At 31.8% G+C, this 19,954-nt stretch overlaps 1 protein-coding gene across 1 annotated transcript in view; it reads right to left on the minus strand.

Moving 5' to 3' along the window:
• The window catches only part of LOC143225714 (1-phosphatidylinositol 4,5-bisphosphate phosphodiesterase-like), a 75,987-nt gene that overhangs the window by 52,687 nt on the left and 3,346 nt on the right, over positions 1–19,954 (minus strand). Inside the window, 5 exon segments of the mRNA XM_076455599.1 lie at positions 110–189; positions 4,128–4,265; positions 5,001–5,060; positions 10,243–10,329; positions 13,688–13,885. Coding sequence (XP_076311714.1) covers positions 110–189; positions 4,128–4,265; positions 5,001–5,060; positions 10,243–10,329; positions 13,688–13,771 — 449 coding nt within the window. The 5' untranslated portion in view covers positions 13,772–13,885.

Consider the following 19,954-nt stretch of genomic DNA (forward strand, 5'->3'; position numbering starts at 1 on the left):
CAACTCAGTTTTGGATTTTATTTCAGAAAATGAATATGGAACAGAAAAGAGACCACAGTATCTATTAAATTTATTTGTATAAATAATTTATACCAAATATTTCACTTACTGTTTTTTCAATGAAGTTACTGGGCAAACATTACTAGCCTTAATGTTATTTGTGATTGCTCGTAATCCTTGTTGCCACGCCTACAGAAAGAAAATTTTACACTTGTTACAAATCAACAACATAATTCACATTTATTTCATAATAGAAACAGGTTTAATTTACACTCTAGTAATAACTAAAGTGTATATATATTCAAGAGTTATAAGAAACAAAATATACAGGCAAAGATCCATATTTCTAGATTTCTGGTAAATATTGGAAATTGACGACATAATGCAAATTAATTAAAATGATTAATGTAATTCAACAAAGTTTTAACTTTAATGAGGAAAACAAAAGTGAACATGGTAGGTTATTAAGTAAAAATATTTATAAAGTTTCTGAATATGTGTATAACAATGTTGTATTATTCATTGCTTTACTTATTTTGTTGCCTTTTATTTCATTTAGTCCTTTTATTCTGTATTTTAAATACTTTTTATAAAATGTTTATAATGTTTAAATCTACCCTATTAAATAAATAATGCTGAAGATGGAATACGTATTATCCAAAAAATTAAAGAATTAAATGTTTGTTAGTGTCCACACAGATTTCAAATTTTTGTTGTTGCTGTCATCATTTTGTTGTTCATCATTGAACTTCAATTCCCATCGTATGAATCTGTTGCTAATTTTAAATTTGTTTTGAAAAGGTTTAATTTAGCTTGGCAAAGACTTGCTAATTTAATTACTGATAAGAAATTACTCTTGGCTAGCTCAATGTAGACTTCCATTTTTAATTTTGATTTTTTAAAATCTCTATATCTTACTTATCTGAAAAGTACATTACCTGTAGTTAGGGCTAGAAAATTTCCTAAATGAAAAACTAGAACATTTTGTTTCCATAAACACAACATCAGAACAGCTCTAAAACAGTTTACATTACAATAACTTACTTTTACAGTTTGTTAAATAGTCTGATGTTTATGGCTTTGTATAATATATATAGTTAAAACAAATAAAATTAAAAATACACTTAAGTTGTTTTCAACCAAATCAAAATAAAAGTTCTGCTTCTTCATTTCTCAGCATGTCTTCAAATCTCAATTCCTGCAACTGCTCAGTGACAGGTTAGGAAAACATAGCAGAAAGGGATGAAATACTTCATCATCTGATATGTCTTTCTCAGGTGATTCTCCACATAAAATTTAAAGAAACAATGAATAAACTGTGCATATCAACTCTAACCGAGGAACAGAGAAACTAAGATATTTAACATTTTTATTGTTTTTGATAAGAACAGGAAAAGAAAAGAATAAATAATGGATGATTTCAGTCTTACTAGAATGTATGGTAACCCTACCTACATTTGAGCTTGATGTAAATGTAAGCAATGTAAAAATATGTCAGATTTAGTAAAGAAGCCATGAAAACTTCTGTCAATTGGGTAAACATTTTTAAGTCTTTTTTTTTTCTTTGATATTCCAAGGAATATTGTAGACTATGTCCACAACATTTCAAGTACTTCATAAATTGATAATGTTTCACTCAAATATTTTGCTGCTTATGAACGTCCAAATAAAAACATCAACTCTCAATATAAATACACGTTTTTTGTTGGTTTTCTTTGTAAGCCAGAAGACAAATAGAAACCTCTTGAACATTCAGATATATACATGAGATCATAAACTGAAGCCCATATTTGAACTCCAGTTCATATTTCTTCACTGACATCTAAATAAATGGTAGCATATTGGTAAAGTAGTGCCACTGCTCATAAATATTCTTATAGGTTTTGTTTTCTTTTGTTTAATTTCTTGACAAGCTACTCAAGGTTGTCAGAACGAGCTGCCTGTAATTATTAAGTGACAGACTACAGAGACGGCAGTTAGTCAACACTATTCACTGCCAACTCTTTGACTAATATTTACTAATGAATACTGAAACTGATCATTACATAATAATAACCCCAGCTGAATATATCTGATAATGAGATACTCTTATATGACAGACAGCAATTCACCATGCACAATAATTATAGTATACAAAAGATTTTACATCTAAGAGGGCACAAAATCACAAAAGTTATTTTACTTGAAATGTAATTGGGCACAGAATAGTACATGTTCTTTTATGTGCTATTTATTAATAATCAAATTTGGCCTACTCATACATCAGATTCATTTCCTTCCACATTTATTACCACATAACTATAAATGGAAGCTCCATTTTTGAGTAAAACACTGATTCAACTTTTGTGTTGTTTCATTTCAAGAATTATGGCATGAAGAAATGCCAGAGATAATTTTGAGAGGCTAAATTCTTGTAAGAATAAATACTTGTTCAACCATATCTTCTATTAAATGAAATGTGTACTAAAAAGTCCAGCTCCATAACCCTGAAAATTATAACAGTTTGTGTGCTATGTAAAGTCCCCCCAACAACTCAAAACAAAGTTATAAATATTCATTGGACAACATGGTGTTGTTACCACCATTACTTACACAAAGGTTTCATGATACAGTACTTGAAAGACAAGCTGACTACTACAATACATTTTGCTCGACCTTATGACTATTTAAACATACACTATAATACTGCATGTATTATTACCTACAACTCTTTTTCCAAATAAGACCTACAAAAAAAAATAAGGTTATCATTTCTTCTTCAGAGGTCTTTCAGTAACTTCCACATCTATCAAGTTGTGATAAAGAAAAAGATTTCTATTTTTAACTAAATTATAAGCTATAAACTACTGTGTCACAGCTTATCACTAAGTAATTATTCTGTTTATCACATTTGCTGTAGCAATAAAACTATAATCACTGTATTAAACTTCTACTAATATGATCATGACTGTTGAATGTTGTGATATATTTGACAAAGCTTGATCATTTCTATTTCTTGTAAGAAAATATTAAGCCATTTTTAAGATGGCCCTGTTTTGGTTTGTTTTAAATTTTGCACAAAGCCACAAGGGCACTAACCATCCATAATTTAGCAGTATCAGACTGGAGAAAATGCAGCTAGTCACTGCCAACTCTTAGGCTACTCTTTTACCAACAAATAATGAAAACTGACTGTCACATTATAATGCTCCCATGGCTGAAAGGGAAAGCATATTTCGTGTGACAAGGATTCAAACCCACAACCCTTGGATTGTGAGTCAAATGCTCCAACCACCTGGCCATGCCAGGCCACAATGGTTCAGTACAAAAGCATAACCAAATACTTTTCATTTTTAAAAAATCACATGCTCAAAAAGACTAGGAAAAGCTAAACCAATTATTCATTAAATTTTCAGATCATGACCAAATAAAGCAATCCTAAAAAATTCTCAGTACAAATAAAGAAAGTTTATTTAAAATGGAAAAAAAAACTTCATCTTGACAAGTTCTGTATAATATCATAATAATTATATAAATTATAACCATACCTTGTAACTACTAAACATGACTAATAACATGATAACCTTCATTATAACTTTTACTTAACCTTCACTAGCCACAATCCTTGAAAGATTGTCACATGGGGTGGGCTAGAGAATTAAAATACTAGTAGTGACATACTCAAAATAAAAAAGCCTATAATACATTTATTGTACATTAGTTGTTTGAACTAAATGCATAGTGAACTTCTAATAACTAGACAACAAGAAATAAATTATAAATGAGTGTCATAATACAGCATCATAATAAAAGGCAAAATTGTGAGAAGTACCACAAAGACTTGACAACATTGTTCAAGGACAAATTTCCAGCAAATTTATTCAATGTCAAATATGGTTACAGGCCAAAATGCTAGAGACAAGGTAATGCTGTATAATTTCTGGGCTAAAAGTATATGTGAATATAATCAAACACGTACTTAGTTGTGTAAACATATAATAAACACACTCAATTACACTAATTCACAAAACTATAGTTTCCACAATTTCCACCCTAATTATCAGATACAAAATCATGTCTATTGTCTAAATACTTCACATACATGAGAACAACTTAGCTTTATATGAAAATGTTTAACACTTGATTACCTGTGCAGTTTCTGCATCTGGACACACAACGTGTGTATAATTTATATTGACCATATCTGTTCCACTACATATTGTCAATGAGGTACTTTCCAAGTTATCCTTTCTCCGACTTTGTAACTCAGTGTAAAGTCTTGGGTCCTGTAATATTTAACATTATGTGAAGGACTGTAAATTTATTAGTTTACCATCACTACAAAGTATCAGATTTTCACTTATTAGACATATGTGACAGTGTAATGTACTAATTTAGGGCAGTGAAGGAAAATAAAATAATACAAGAAAAAAACATCTAATTTCATTCAAAAACATATTTTCTGTGCTCTTTATTCAATATAGTGAATGCTGGTTTTGTGTAACTATCTGAATAATTTTAACATTAGTTATATAATTTAAAATATGAAAATACAACTCTTTTTTTAAAAAAAATTAATTGCAGTCTTCACTGATAATTATAATTTGTTTAGAAAATAATCTTTCTTCAGAGGTAGTTTGTCATAAGTTCAGTTTTTCATAATCAACAAGTAATACTTTCTACATCCTTGTCCTCAATACTACTTGTAATTACAAAATATCCCACATATTTTTTAAATTAAATCCAAAAATATTTCATCAATCTTGTTTCTTTCACTATTATATAAATAAATGTGTTATAATTTTATTATTTTTAATTTACTGGAATTCAATAAAAAATTGCATAACGTTCTTAAATATAATAATTAAGGAAGATATTTTTACCACTCAAATGTAAAAATCAAACCATTATTAGTTAAGAAATACTTTTCAGTACATACTTATGTGTATAGATTATGTGGTATTTGCAAAACTTGAAATATATGAACATTAAAAAAATACAAGGAGAAAGTAAAATCATACCTTAGGGATCCCCCCAGCTCGAATATCATTAACCTGAGTTAATTCCAGAACCTGACCATCCTGGAAAAAAAAATTTAGAAAGGGAAAGAAATAAACCTTTTGAATATATAATTAACATACTACCAACTATACTTAATTTTCACATGTAGCCTTCTTAAAAGATATAATTATCAAATTTTCATAAAAAGAATGAGAATTTTCACCAATATAGTATATACAAGGTATATCATAATACAATTTTGTCTTCAATAAGTTATGTAAAAATTAGAGACAATTCTGATACAAGGCCCAGAAAGTTCATAAAATTTTCTTATAATACCTAAAAAGTTCACTTTTCTGTCATATCTTTGTCACGCTGATGTTACGTGAAAGGTCTTGTCATCGATATGGCATATAGTAAATGTATCATAGTTTATATTCACCCACGGCTCCTCTCCAGGGTTCTTAAAAGTACTCTGAGTGACTCTTTTCAATTTGGCATTTGTGGTGGAAGTTACCGCATCTAATCTGCTATTAAGTTGAGCGTGCATCTCGAAGTTTATACTGATATGTTGTACTAGAACTAAGGCCTACATTTTGCTGGTGAGTTTATATTAAAAAGTTATTCATGAAATTAGGGCTACAAACGAACATGGTTATAAAAAAGTTATAGAAGAAATAAGCTAATACGCTACCGTCGTATGCACTGGTCTTTGCTTTATAATTTAACAGAATCTGTCCAACAACATAATATTACAACACTAAAAATTAAAATACCGACAATAGTTATATTAAAAATTAACACAGATCGATTCTAGCCTAACCCTAATAAAAGTAGTAGAAAAGTGTAGACTTGAAATATTTGGTTTCAAAATAAAATTATTTTAATTTTTAGAAACGGATTTTTGTTACAAATTCACACCTGGCCCCTTTACGTAAGTATAACAAACTAAAACAAATATATTTTGTTTAAACCATTGGGATACTGTTTAACATATATTCACTATATTATACACGTGAATTTTGTTGATGATCCTGTATGCCTGAAAAATGCAATGTGGCTAACCATAGCGCTCTAAACAACAGATTTGATGTTCAAACAAGCTATCGAAAAGAACCTCTGCATATAACATACTTGCTATTTATGTACAGAACAACTTAAAATGTGAGTAAATTCATTTTGGGTTTATTTGTTCAAAAGTATATCTCACGAGAAAAAAGTTAAAAATAAAAATCCAAGTTAGCTAACAGGGCCAGTGCTCCAACACTGAATGCATCATTCATAAGTCTATTCCGTTTATATATTTCAGTATTCGATTGCAATAAGTTTCCATTGTTTTAAACCATAAACATTGTTTCTTTATTTTACTATATTGTATTTCTACAGATTTACCAAGCACTTATATCAGTTTAACAAATCCACAAAATGTGTTTATTAAAAGATATGCATAATCATTTTAACATTGTAATGACACATTAGCAATAGATACGAAGAATATAACTTTTATAAGTCTTCTCTTGTTATTTAAGCTCGTTGAGAAGTGTAAAAAAACTTGCCAAAGACAGAGTATATGTCTTTGTGTCTGAATAAAGACACTTTATATAAGTGTAACTATATAAAGTTAATCTAATTTGTAACTTAGAAATTACAAATTTCTAATAATTTGTAATTATTACAACAAGAAAAATGTTGTAATAATTAGAGTGACTAATTGTTACTCTAACAATCCTGTCTTATAACTGAAGTTAATGCCAGTCTAACCATTCTTTATATAAAGGTAGGCGTATGATTCCTTAAAAACATCTAATTTTCTAAATCACCGACGTGTTCTGGTGAAACGGAATCGTTACATTTTGAAGTTAGCATTTCTAAAGTGTACCAAACACAATAAATATGAGCGTTATGTAGTATTAAATGCTTTGCTGAACAGTAAACTCTAAATATTAATCACTTCATCACTGAAGCTCTTGTTTGCATTCGTAACTTTTGCTGGTGTATTTGAACATTGAGAAAGCTGAGTACTAATCCGTGATGACGAGAAAACCCACTTGTAGAGAAAAATATATATATAAAAACGGCTAGTATGGTTTGAGTCATCGTCAGGTCGAAACGTTGTTTGCGTCTCTACATAAAAAAATTTCTCAACCCTTACCAGCCATTTTTAAATATATAAAGAAGTGTACTATTTTATCGTTTACAAATAGTATTCCATATAGCTATTAATATTTTTCGTTACTGAATACATGCACTTTGGTGAATATTCAATAACTTGTCTTTAAATTCAAACAGGGCGATAATTTGTATTTTGAACCTGATCAATACCTTAGGCTCACGTAGATTCCGCAACTATGTCAAATACAGAGCTTAAATATGGATCTTAATTTGAAGGTGCGGATTTGGAATATAAAATGTTTCAACTTATCCTTACTAACCGTACATTCCAGAATACACATAATGGGGTCACTAGCGTATTAAAAGAGGATTGTTGCCTGGTTTTTGATATAAATACATCAAATCAATTTTATGTTGTGGTGGTATTGTTCTCAGTTGACATTAGAAATAAAAACACCTCAAAAATAATAGTTTGAACGTATTTGCAACTTTAAGGTGACACAAAAACCTTATCAAAAAGTGTTATGATTTTCACAGGAATCCTCATCCTTTATTTGTATATCTAGACACAGGGTATGGACAAAAAAGTGGCCCTCTTAGAAATGCCATTAATTTATATCTTTTATTAGATAACAGAAAAAAAAATATGAAACACTATATGTTTTTTAGAATACACTTAATGAGATTGTTCAAATATGATCTCATATCCTAATTTTAACTTTGGCTACCATAAGGTTATTGACCTGGCTATTCCATAACATCAATTCTCTTATTTTTAAGATTTAACAACTCCACAATTGCAAAGAAACTCATTTGATCATTTTCTAGGCTAAATGAGATCAGAACATTTAGGAACAAAAGCATGTTCACAACAATTTTTATGAAAATATGTAACTAACATCATGAACATTTCAGGTATTTACAAAAACCAGTGTTAAAATTAGGATTTGATATCATATTTGAACTAATCTCATTTAGTGAGTTCTAAAAATGTAGTTTTATATATTTTCTGTTATCTGTAAAACAAGATATAACAAATTAACAACATTTTCAGGGGGGACACTTTTTGGTCCACCCACTGTATTTTTATTAAACAAACATTTATTACACAGTTTTTAAGTTTTAACCATAAGATTTTTTTCTCCAGTGCTTAATTTGAGAATCTAATAAATTGGACCATCAAAAGATCAACACCAAATATCTATTCTATTCTCGGTGTTATAGTCTTATGATGCCCTAAAATGTGACATTATCCAAAGTCTTGCATATACTTTAGTAAGTAGTTTCTGATAACAAAATATGGGAAAATATCTGTTCTAATGATGACTCTTCTAAGAACTTGGTAATATGTCATACATAAGAACTGGCATGTTTGTGCTTGAATTCATCAATTAATTATGATACACATCAGTAAATGTCAGATAAAATTTAAATTATCAAGGAAACAAATCAAGTTTTCCACACAACTAATTAAAAATCACTGAACATTGTAAAAAGTCCCAATGGCATCAAAACTATGGGTTTTCAAAGTGTGAAAGACCCAATGACTTGAAGGGCATGGGTGTTGCTGGTGATGTCAAAGGAACAGTTGGCATGAGCTGTTAATAGTTGATACTCCATGCAGAGTTATGTGGGTGTAATTTTTTTTTAACATATAAATTTACTTCGTACTATCCATCAATGCCTTATATTTAATAATCTACATAGTTGTTTGTTATTGTGAAAACTTGACTTGTGCCTTTTCATGAAAAGTTTGAACTCAGTTTTGAAGTTCAAAAAAGCCTATCATGTCAAATAACATATTTACTCTACAGTTTGTTTGCTCTCTACACTTTATGGCAAGTTTGTTATAAACACAGTAACAAGGTTTGTAGTTTAAGCATTTTTTTTAATTATAAAGATAACCACATGGTGATGCTGGCTTCATTTTATTAAATGCAATGGAATATCAGCTTTCCATTATATACAAGTGTTAGAATTTTGTTCAATTTTTTGTCAGTACCCTCACTATTAAAACTGTTCCACCATCAATGATAAAGACTTTAAAACTGTGGTTGAAAATATCTGGTAAGAAAAATTACTGAAATATAAGACCATTCAATATATTATTGTGAATATTTTAACAATTTAATACGGGATACAAAGCAGCAGAAGAGCCAATCCTTAAAATCTTGACATATTTTCCTATAAATTTTAATAATGATTAAGTTAACCAGAATCATTTGGAATAATCAAAATATATTTAAAATTTATATGAGATTTAGGAGATAAAAACACTAATCTCATTAATGTCAAATCTTTCTATATTATGTTAACATATACATAATATTGTAGCAGTATATTCCACATTTTAGAAAAAAAAAGCAAACTTGCTATAACTAAGTAAAACAAAACTACTACTAGCTTATTTTTATTTCAGTTATTTACCCCTGTCTTTCCATGAATTTTCTTTTTTACCCACTTTTCTCAAAACATTATATAGGGAGTTGTTTCTTCTTAGCCCCACTGTGACTTTTGCTACAAAGCAACATATTTTTTATTTGAATTCAAAACGTTCAATGTAAACATTGTTATAAAAATGAACAAGTCATTATCTAATCAAGGCAAAGCTTCCATTGAATACAACTGTTAAGTGGTATTCTAATTCTATAATTAATTTTCAAAAATGTCTGCTAGTTGAGTGAAAAAACATTGATGGTAAACTTTTTTTTCTGTTTGCATTTCAACTATGATAATTCATGGTACTGAATATCAACAAAAATAAATACAGAAATTCAGTTGTACTAAATCATGTTCTAAGTTCTTAAGTTCAACAAATATCAAATATTTGTACCTTAGAACACACTGACAAATAGAAGTTAAGTATATGTTAGGTTAGAACCTTCTTGCATATTATAAAGGTAAATTCTTTCTTAATTTCAAGAAATAAAATATACATTATTTTGTACACAAATATCATATCAGTGTACACTGTGCAACAGAAAGTGAGAAAATAATCACCAGACTTTATAACTATCAGCTTACCTAACAAGAGAAATGTTGTTATACACTGGTAATCAACTGAGCCCATGTTGTATCTTTTATTTTCATCCATAAATTGCAATTAAACTTGCATGCACAATTGATTACATAGAAGGTTAGATTACTTACTCGACCCTCGCTCTTCCAGTAAATAAAAAACCCACATTCATCCACCTTGAAGAAAGCATTCGGCTCATAAATTACTTGTTCCTTCTCCTAAGGAAAAGCAAACAATAGTTATTAATTACTCACAGAGCAAGGAATTCATAAGACATAGAAAAGTACACCGTTATGTAATAAGATTATACTGAATGCATGAATAAATGATAGACTGGAATTACCAGTTATTCACATGACATCAAACATGACTACAACTTTACGAAATCCCATATTTATGTTTATAGACAAAAAATACTAAAACTAATCTTGCAGGTGTAGCTGATAATACAAATTGATCTTGAAGGTACAGTTGATGACACAAATGATTATCTTACTGCAACGATAAGATCTCGATCACACTTCCTGCTGTCTGTTTTGAGATAGATTGAAAGAATGATCTGGGGGAAGTATACATGAAGTGTATCTCTCACAGTACCTGAACAAAGCACACATTAACAAGCAGGTGTTTATTCACTGTCAATATGCTTTATATGTAATTTGGAATATAATGTTTGAGTAATCATAAAATTACATTTTGTCAGTTTAAACCATGGTTTGGATGTAAACTTAAGTTTTCTGTTGTTGTTTTTTCAGGTTAATAATGAGTCCATTTTATTCAAATGAAACTGCTGGGCTGTATTTTTTACACATGCACAAACAGAAGATTGTATAACAGAAAATATGACTGTTTATACCAGTAGCAAACAAAGGGGATGTTGTCACCTGGGGATCCTTTAGTGAGAGTAATAACTAAAAGATGGACTTCTCTGGTAACATTGACGTTCATTAGCTATCTGGATCAGTAACTAACTTTCTTATTGTCATGTTCAAATCTACACAAATGTTCTATCTGTGCTGTGCCTCTCGTATGTATTGAAACCATATTTTTAACATTTTACTGCTAAGTCACTACCATTATAAAGTAACAAACTGAAATCACACACACAAACATCTTCAGTGCGATGTTACAACTGATGCTATCAAATTAGCCTTTGTAACTTTTAGCTTCTCCAAATCCATGTCCTCCTATTATTCTGTTTTGAGTCACTGCTTCATTTAGTTTCTTTAATCCACCATTATTTATACTTGTACCACTCATTTAGGCAATGAAATTTAGAACACAACTTTAAACAAAAATTATTATTTCTTTCGTAGGCATGTTTTATTTTTAGTATTTGCTATTTAGTTCTTGCTATTTGTTACAGTATGTTTTTGTTAGAAAAAACACATAATTATGTTTTTCACAGAAGTGATGAGCTTAAAAATATGTTTTTCTACGTAGTTGTTTCTGCTTTAAATGAGGACGCACAACTGGTTTTAGTAACAAGTTAAGGATTTTTCATTTAGGGAAGCTTTGAGGCTGCTCTTTATACATTGCAGACATTTTCTGAAGTGTTGGAACGTTCTGTGTATTTTAGTTTCCACACGCTCTCATTTTAGACAGAGCAGTATGTGTACGCATGAGCCACAATGAAAATGACGGATTATGTTTAAGTGCATCTGAAAACATTTGGTACGGTTTTGTTTGATTGCTTGTTTTATCAGAGTTTTCGCGCACTGCTTAACAAAGGACTATCTACGCATAATCATCTCTAATTTTAAATTGAGAGATTAGAGGAAAAGGCAGCTGGTTAAAAACAACCCCCGCCAACTTTTGGGCTATTCTTATCCAATCAAATAGTGGTATTTAATAGTCACTTTTTAAGCGTGCTCTCGGCCTTATTGTGAGGCGCACATTTTTAGGGCAATGGTTGTTGTTGTTTGGAATTTCGCACAAAGCTACTCGAGGGCTATCTGTGCTAGCCGTCCCTAATTTAGCAGTGTAAGACAAGAGGGAAAGCAGCTAGTCATCACCACCCACCGCCAACTCTTGGGCTACTCTTTTACCAACGAATAGTGGGATTGACCTCCCACGGCTGGGAGGGCGAGCATGTTTGGCGCGACTCGGGCGCGAACCCGCGACCCTCAGATTACGAAGCGCACGCCTTAACGCGCTAGGCCATGCCAGGCCCTTAGGGCAATGGAACGCGACTCGTGAAACATTGGAATCACAGTCCGAGCACGCTAATCACTAGTCACGCCCGGTTGGAAATTCGGACATGTTACTGGAATTAATTTCTAAGCAATATACAATAATATCCTTACAAGCCATGTACTTGTTCGAAATTCATTACCATGTGCTATCGCATAAACCACGATCCAACCAAAACCTTCGTCACATGTAATTTTGACAGTTGATCCATAAAACATTTCCATCATGAATGCAAGAAACTCAGAGCTATTCATAAAAAAAGTGAATTTTATACCTTCTTCAAAAAATAGTAACTAACGACAGTACATACTTGAGAAAGTTTTATCATGTGTGGCATTAGCGCAAATAACTCTCGCGTAGCTTTGCGCGAAATTAAAAAGTAAACAATGTCTGACATTAATATTATTTGATATTTTATACTGTACCTTTAGTACTGTTACAATATGCAGCAGAATATTTATATGTAACTGGTTTCTTTTTTCTATATTATACTCTTTCAATGGAAAATTCTTGAACATCTTCAAGATAAACATTCCATTACTCTGATACACGTATCTCACCATCTGTTTAACTTGAATTTACCTTCTTCGTATAAAATTCATTTTATTCTTTCATATCAGAAAATCTTATAACTTCTGAAAGAAATCGAGTTCGTGACACATATGTAGTGTACTTCTCTTATATGTTGTCTCCCGCTAGTACAGCGGTATGTCTCCGGATTTACAACACAACAATCAGGGGTTCGATTCCCCTCGGTGGGCTGAGCAGATAGCCTTTGTGGCTTTGCTAAAAGAAAAAACACACACACACACACTCTTTTACATGAAACAGTAAATTAAGTACATATTTAAAACTGGTGAATTTAGAACCTATATGTATTAACACTTTTTTTAAGGAAGATAAACAAATTCAATGTTAGTAATGGTGATTCAGATGTACGACATTTTTCAGTTTCTATTGGAAGCTGTTTGTTTCAAACTAAATAGACCTGGTCGTTTATTTTATATGTAAATAACTCCAACTCAAAAAGTCTGATCGTTTATTCATAGATAAAAAACACAAACCCAACAGATCTGGTCTTTTATCTTATATATAAATAACTGGAACTCAACAAATCTGGTCACTTATTTTGTATATAAATAACTAAAAATCAACATATCTAGTTGTTTATTTCTAATTATGTTCAGCCATTTTTCTATGACAGCTCAGGCCAAGTTTTTGTTTAAGAATACGCGTTTTGTAAGAGAAAAGATATCGATCAGCAACTACGATCGGTACATAAATGCGAGAATGAGTTTGTTTGTGTGTGTGTGTGTTCAGTAAAATTCGGAGTAAAATAATAACATCATCACAAACATGATATAATGTCAGAGTAACTCGTACCTCCTCCCAACGATCGAACAAGCAACCCTTCAACAACGGTTCTGGAACCTCCCTCAGCCAATTAAAGTCGTAAGCCTTGGTCATGATGTTCTGGGCTCGTAGAACGCGACCACCAGATGCTTCGACAGATCAATAAACTGGACAGTACGTTGCAGGTGAGTAGCTGCTAGGTTGGCACGTGTTCCTGATGTGGATAAACTGCAGTTAGAGAAAAAGAAAATAGCTAGAGTACACCATCCGCGCTGTGTAATTAAGCCATTAAATACAATAAAGTATTATGTTAAAATGCTACATGCATGAATTATTTTAATCCCTAATGTATGAATAATATCTAAACATACAGGATAAAAGAAGTATCCTGGTGACTGTAAATTAGCACTTTATCCTGACACTTGAGGTATTATGTATCCTTACAGTTTTGTAGAATATGCTGTTTTCGTTTAATTCAGGCTTAATTACAAATATAGTTTCTTAGGAAAATTGACTTTTATCTTTTAGACGTGTACTTAAATATAAGTTGGATAACGTTTTAGTAAATCACAAAATTCTGAAAAACCCACATGCTTTAACTGGAAAGTTTACTAAATCTAGTATAAGAATACACAAAATTCTGAATGATTATTCTGTGTTGTTTTTGTATAAATACAGACATGAGCGACTGCAAATTATATTGTAGAAAGGGCAAGATGACATAGTGATATTAAAGTTATAATTAAAAAAAATGCAAAATTGGTAATCGAGAAGGTAAATGCTCCATTACCTCTCCACTTCCTTGCGGACATGAATGGATACAGGTTTCATTTTCCGTTATTGGTACAATCACAGCTATTAACCAGAGATGGTGTATCATGTATACTAATAGTTGGAACAGCTGCAGTTCACTAGCGTCCTCTAGTGACAGTAGAGTTTATTTTTCATGGTTCCAGCCTTTCTTTTTTTTTTCTAAATACCAATAACGACCAACCAGATACAAGAACCAGACCTCATGTGAAAATGTCGCACTGCCATAAATCGTCCCAAGCCTTCACAACGGAACAGTTAATAATCTGTATACCTCACAGTTAAGAAATATTAGCTTATGTTCTTAAGACCTACCATGATACGATAAACTTTGTATTCTGATGGTGTAATAAAAATATAACTTGTCATTTACAGTCATTTATCACGGAAAAGAGCCATAGTTTTCTCAGCCTACAAATGACGTCTCATTTCAAACTGTCTCTCTTTGTACGAATACGTTATCGTTTTGTGCTTGCTTCGTCATGGCACTGAAGTTAAGACACTGTATTAAGTTAGGATAATTTACTTGGATTCTTTTTCATTATTCTAAACTCTGCAAAGTCTATTTTTAAATCCAAATGCACAAAAACGTATTTGTGGGTTGAAGCCATAGCTTTAAATAATACATTTTGTTTTGCAATACACCATCGCTTAACAGTGAAAACTGTCTTACAGTTTTAGCTTTTTTATTAAATTCTATTTTTGTGTCGTTTATTTTTGTGAAGTTCTCAGAAAATTTACTCAATAAAAATTCAGTATATTAGTTAAATAGAAAAGACGCTATTTTATTAGTTTTGGAAACTGTGAATAAAAATAAATTTATTTTAATTAGGTTTGGAAAGGTTGATGTTAGTATTTCATCACTTAATTTCTCTATAATGTAACTCCAGTATCTAATGAAGAGAAATATGCGTTAAATATTTTATTGTAAAATATACTGAAAAATTAGTTCACGCGAAAAAAGAGCTATCTGTCTATGTTTCTGACGTTTTTTATCACGGCGTTTTAATATATTATGTGTACAGTTGATAAACCCGTTTACAGCTGTATCGTGTAATCAGTAGTATATACATAAGCATAACTTCACATATCAGTACATTCGTGTTTAAGCAACCTTTATCTCTGTGATGGATTTCATGGAGACAGTCTTGTTTCTCCGAAAGGTGGCCAAAGGCTACCTTGAGGTGCAACCTGTTTTAACTATATAGTAGTGTGTTGTCTATCAGTCAGTCAGTAGACACTAAAACTGATATCACATAATGGATGCTTAATGTTGCAATTAGTATTGACGTGACGCCAGTAAAACGTGCGCATGCCACGAATCACGAGAAGAATTATGCATTCTTTATACTACAACACATGACATATGCGCTTCAAAAAATTGTAGTTTATCAAATCACATTTGACATATCTTATAGGCGACTCTAATAACATTTCCAGAAAATGAGCTCATTAGCTGATTATCAACAGTCTCCTATTTTTGTATCACTTGTACATTTTCCTTTTTTACGAAGTAAAAACCACTAGAAAGAGAAATGTGGGATAAATAAAATCCTACCAGTTTTAGCTTTGGTTAAAATATACACATATTTCCCATACAAATTAAAAACAAAATATATAATGAATATACCATATATCAAATAACACCGAACAGCCCCAATAACACATCTAAATACGATGTTATATTTACTAGTTCTAGCCCGTTTGGCATTTTCGAAGTCTTCGGTGTTAGATATGGTAACTACAACGTCAAAGCATGTTCATCATTGTAGTGCGATGCATGATTAACATTAATAAGCATATACCCATGCCTTCCAAATGTCCTAACCACTTCATTTATCGCTTTGGTAGCAAGCGCTGTTTAAAATATGAAGATCGAATGGTTATTAAGGCAAATCTCGTTGTTGGTCTATTCTATCACTAATGACATGCTGTAAAACATGTACTAAGAGACCATTTGTCAACCTGCATCATTCCAGCGACGTGATTATCAACCCTTGATCAGAGCAAACTATTTACGTAGATAAGAACTAAAACTTTCTCAGTAATTAATGAAGTTAGTTTACTATATATTTTTAACTAGGTGTAGGTAAACTCATAAACTTAAACCTTATACTGACTATTATGCAATAGTTCATCAGTTTGGCCGTCATTCCAACAACAAAACCATTAAATGGTGAATTCTAGAATGGGCATTCTATTCTTGGATATATTCCCTTCCGGACTCCCCTCAGATCCAGATCATAATAATGTATAGTTTACAAAACGAAATTCGTTTAGCCGCTATTAAACCGGCCTCTCTTTTTGTCTTTTATAACTTTCATTTTTTTTCTTATTCTTTGTTTTCGGCTGTTTGTTAGGAGATTATCCATTGTATAGTTAGGCTAATATAATCATTCTTAACACACAACAAACTCCACAACACTTTCAGACAAACTTTTTTGTGAGGTAATCACAAGAATATGGATTGACTCTATTGAAAAAAGAACCCACAGGGTACGTTAATCTCCACTATAGTGGTTATATCAGTTGGAAATTCGTAAAACAGGATTGTACGCTAACTGACCTTTTTTACAATTTCAACAAACACGTAATTGTAATATGATATTGTGACCCATTAAGGATGGCAGGAGAGTTAGATCCACTAATTTCGGCCATCTCTAAATAAACTTACTAAGGTTTGTTTTGTTTTGAATTTCGCGCAAAGCTACTCGAGGGCTATCAGCGCTAGCCGTCCCTAATTTAGCAGTGTAAGACTAGAGGGAAGGCAGCTAGTCATCACCACCCACCGCTAACTCTTGGGCTACTCTTTTATCAACGAATAGTGGGATTGACCGTCACTTTATAACGCCCCCACGGCTGAAAGCGTGAGCATGTTTGTTGCGAGCGGGATCCGAACCCGCGACCCTCGCATTGCAAGTCGAACAGCTTAACACACTTGGCCATGCCGGGCCTACTTACTAAGGATCCAAAGATGTTCTTTTTTAAACTTCGAATAATAATATAAGCACTATTATTAGGTTTTAGAAACAAATTTATTTAAAAAAAAAAACGTTATTAGTTGACCTTTCTTGGAGACCACTGTGTTTTAATTTGCAGTTACTCTTCAATAAATGTGCGCTTACTCTAACCACACTTTAGTTTCTAAAGTATATTACTCGATTTTCATAATATTTCCGTTAAATTTTTAACGTAATTATCAATCAATAATAATCAAATTCAATGTATCAACAAGCTTTTAAAAATTTAAATTACAACCTCTTGAAAAGTATCAATCATGCATAAGATGTTTTTAGTTTGTTTACGCATTTTGTTTCTTAGATATGTCTTTCAAGTCAACAGTTAGTTGCTCCGCCCCATCAATTCTGACTTCTGACCTGCCTGAGTGACGCAAATCCTTTCGGTTAACAACTTCAGATCTTGTTTTGATAGAAAAGGAATCCTTATCTTTTGTATTTCGCGCAAAGCTACACGATTGCTATCTGCGCTAGCAGTCCCTAATTTAGCAGTGTAAGACTAAAGAGAAAGCAGCTAGTCATCACCACCCACCGCCAACTCTCGGGCTACTCTTTTACCAACGACTAGTGAGATTGGCCGTCACATTATAACGTCCCCATGGCTGAAAGGGCAAACATGTTTGGGGTGACGGAGATTCGAACCCGCGACTCTCGGATTACCCGTCGAGTGCCTTATCCACCTGGTTATGCCGCGCCCTTATCTTTCGGAGTCATAAATAATGTGAATGACCATAATTGCTTATAAATTTTTAAATTTACCAAAAAATAAACTAGAATATGTTAGAGGAATTTAAAGGTTACAGCAGAATGTGAACAAGATTATTAAAAACTGTTAATTTAAAATTAGAGATATTAAAGAAAAATCCAGATACAAGATGGCTAGCTTAACATGAAAATGTAAGCGCCAAAAAAGTAAACAAACAAATTTAAGGTTTGAAACATATTTGCATCATTTCCACAATCTAGAAATCCCCACATTACAGCTTTTAGACAACGCACACAGTAATATACGTATGTATGCAGTAGAATATTAGGTTCCATACACACCACAAAATGCATTAAAACGATTGAGTGTCAACGGTTATGCAGCCGTTGTTATTTGTCAGATGATTAAATACGCTTTAAAAGAACCATACACAATGTACAATGATATGTTTAGCAATACTGCCCAGGTTTTATTGCAATACTCACAAGAATTTGTGCTGTAGGCTGGCGGAACAGTATTAAACAATAATAAAGAAGAACAAATAGTAGATCCATTGTTATGAACCACTGTCTTTGCTCATGATAATAATTGTTACATTCTGGTTAGTGTTATGAGAGGCAATAAATGTAAATCGTTAATGTGTAAATCTAGAAATATTTCGAGAATAATCTAGCCCTCTATCTGTTTGTCTACCTGCAAGATTTTATTTTGGCAACTCTTGACTAACGTAATAAAATTTCATAAGAATATAAACAAAACCAATCACTGAGTATCTTAACGTTTAGCGCTTGGTGTATATGCGAATCATTTTATTTCCCTGCCCTGACGTGCGAGGTGTGAGTATTATTTTCATTATTGTACGTGCATATCTCTGTGTATATAAAGATCTCTTGAAAACTATCTCAACTAATTTTGATTGGATTTCGTATGAAAGTTGAGTGCTCCCAATACCAATTGATGAACTTTTCGTGAATGTATCTAAAAGGTTAAGGCCACATTCAAGACCAAACACATTCGCTATAATGGAGACTAAGCAGAATTTTAGGCCCGCCATGGCCATGTGATTAAGGTGCTCGACTTGTATTCTGAGGGTCGTGGGTTCGAATCTCCATCACAACAAACATGCTCGCCTTTTCAACCGTGAGGGCGTTATAATATGACGGTCATTCCCACTATTCTTTCACAAAAAAAAAGTAATCCAAGAGTTGGAGGAGGGGGGGGTGATGACTTAACTGCCTTTCCCTTAGTTTTACTCTGCTAAATTAGGGACAGCTAGTGCACATAGTCCTCGTGTAACCTTGCGCGTGTAACCGTGAGTTCAGAATTCATGAGTTAATATTTAAAAAAATAATCTCACCGTAATAAATATGCCAATGTAGTTTGACAACAAAGACTTCAAAATATAAAAAGCCATTAATTTCTACCCAAATAGTGTCTTTTTTGTTAAGTGTCTGTGTATTGCAAAGAATACATTATGAAAGGGTAGAATATGTCTGCTTTCAGTGATAACCAATGAACAGTTTATTACTTATTAGTTATAAAAGCAACAAGTGATTTGTTACCCAAAATCATCAGTCGATAACTGTTTTACTCTAATCCCTTTATTCTGTTTACCGTTTTAGTAAAATTTGATTAATTAGCACTGTCACATAACATATTTACCATGCATCGTCAAGCTCGTATGTAAATCCTAAAGTTAACATTCCAACATATTCTGATCTCATTTTAAAAACCAATAATAAATCATTAAGATTTAGAAAGCTC

This window comes from Tachypleus tridentatus, chromosome 9 (genome assembly GCF_004210375.1).
Source record: "Tachypleus tridentatus isolate NWPU-2018 chromosome 9, ASM421037v1, whole genome shotgun sequence".
Taxonomy (NCBI): domain Eukaryota; kingdom Metazoa; phylum Arthropoda; class Merostomata; order Xiphosura; family Limulidae; genus Tachypleus; species Tachypleus tridentatus.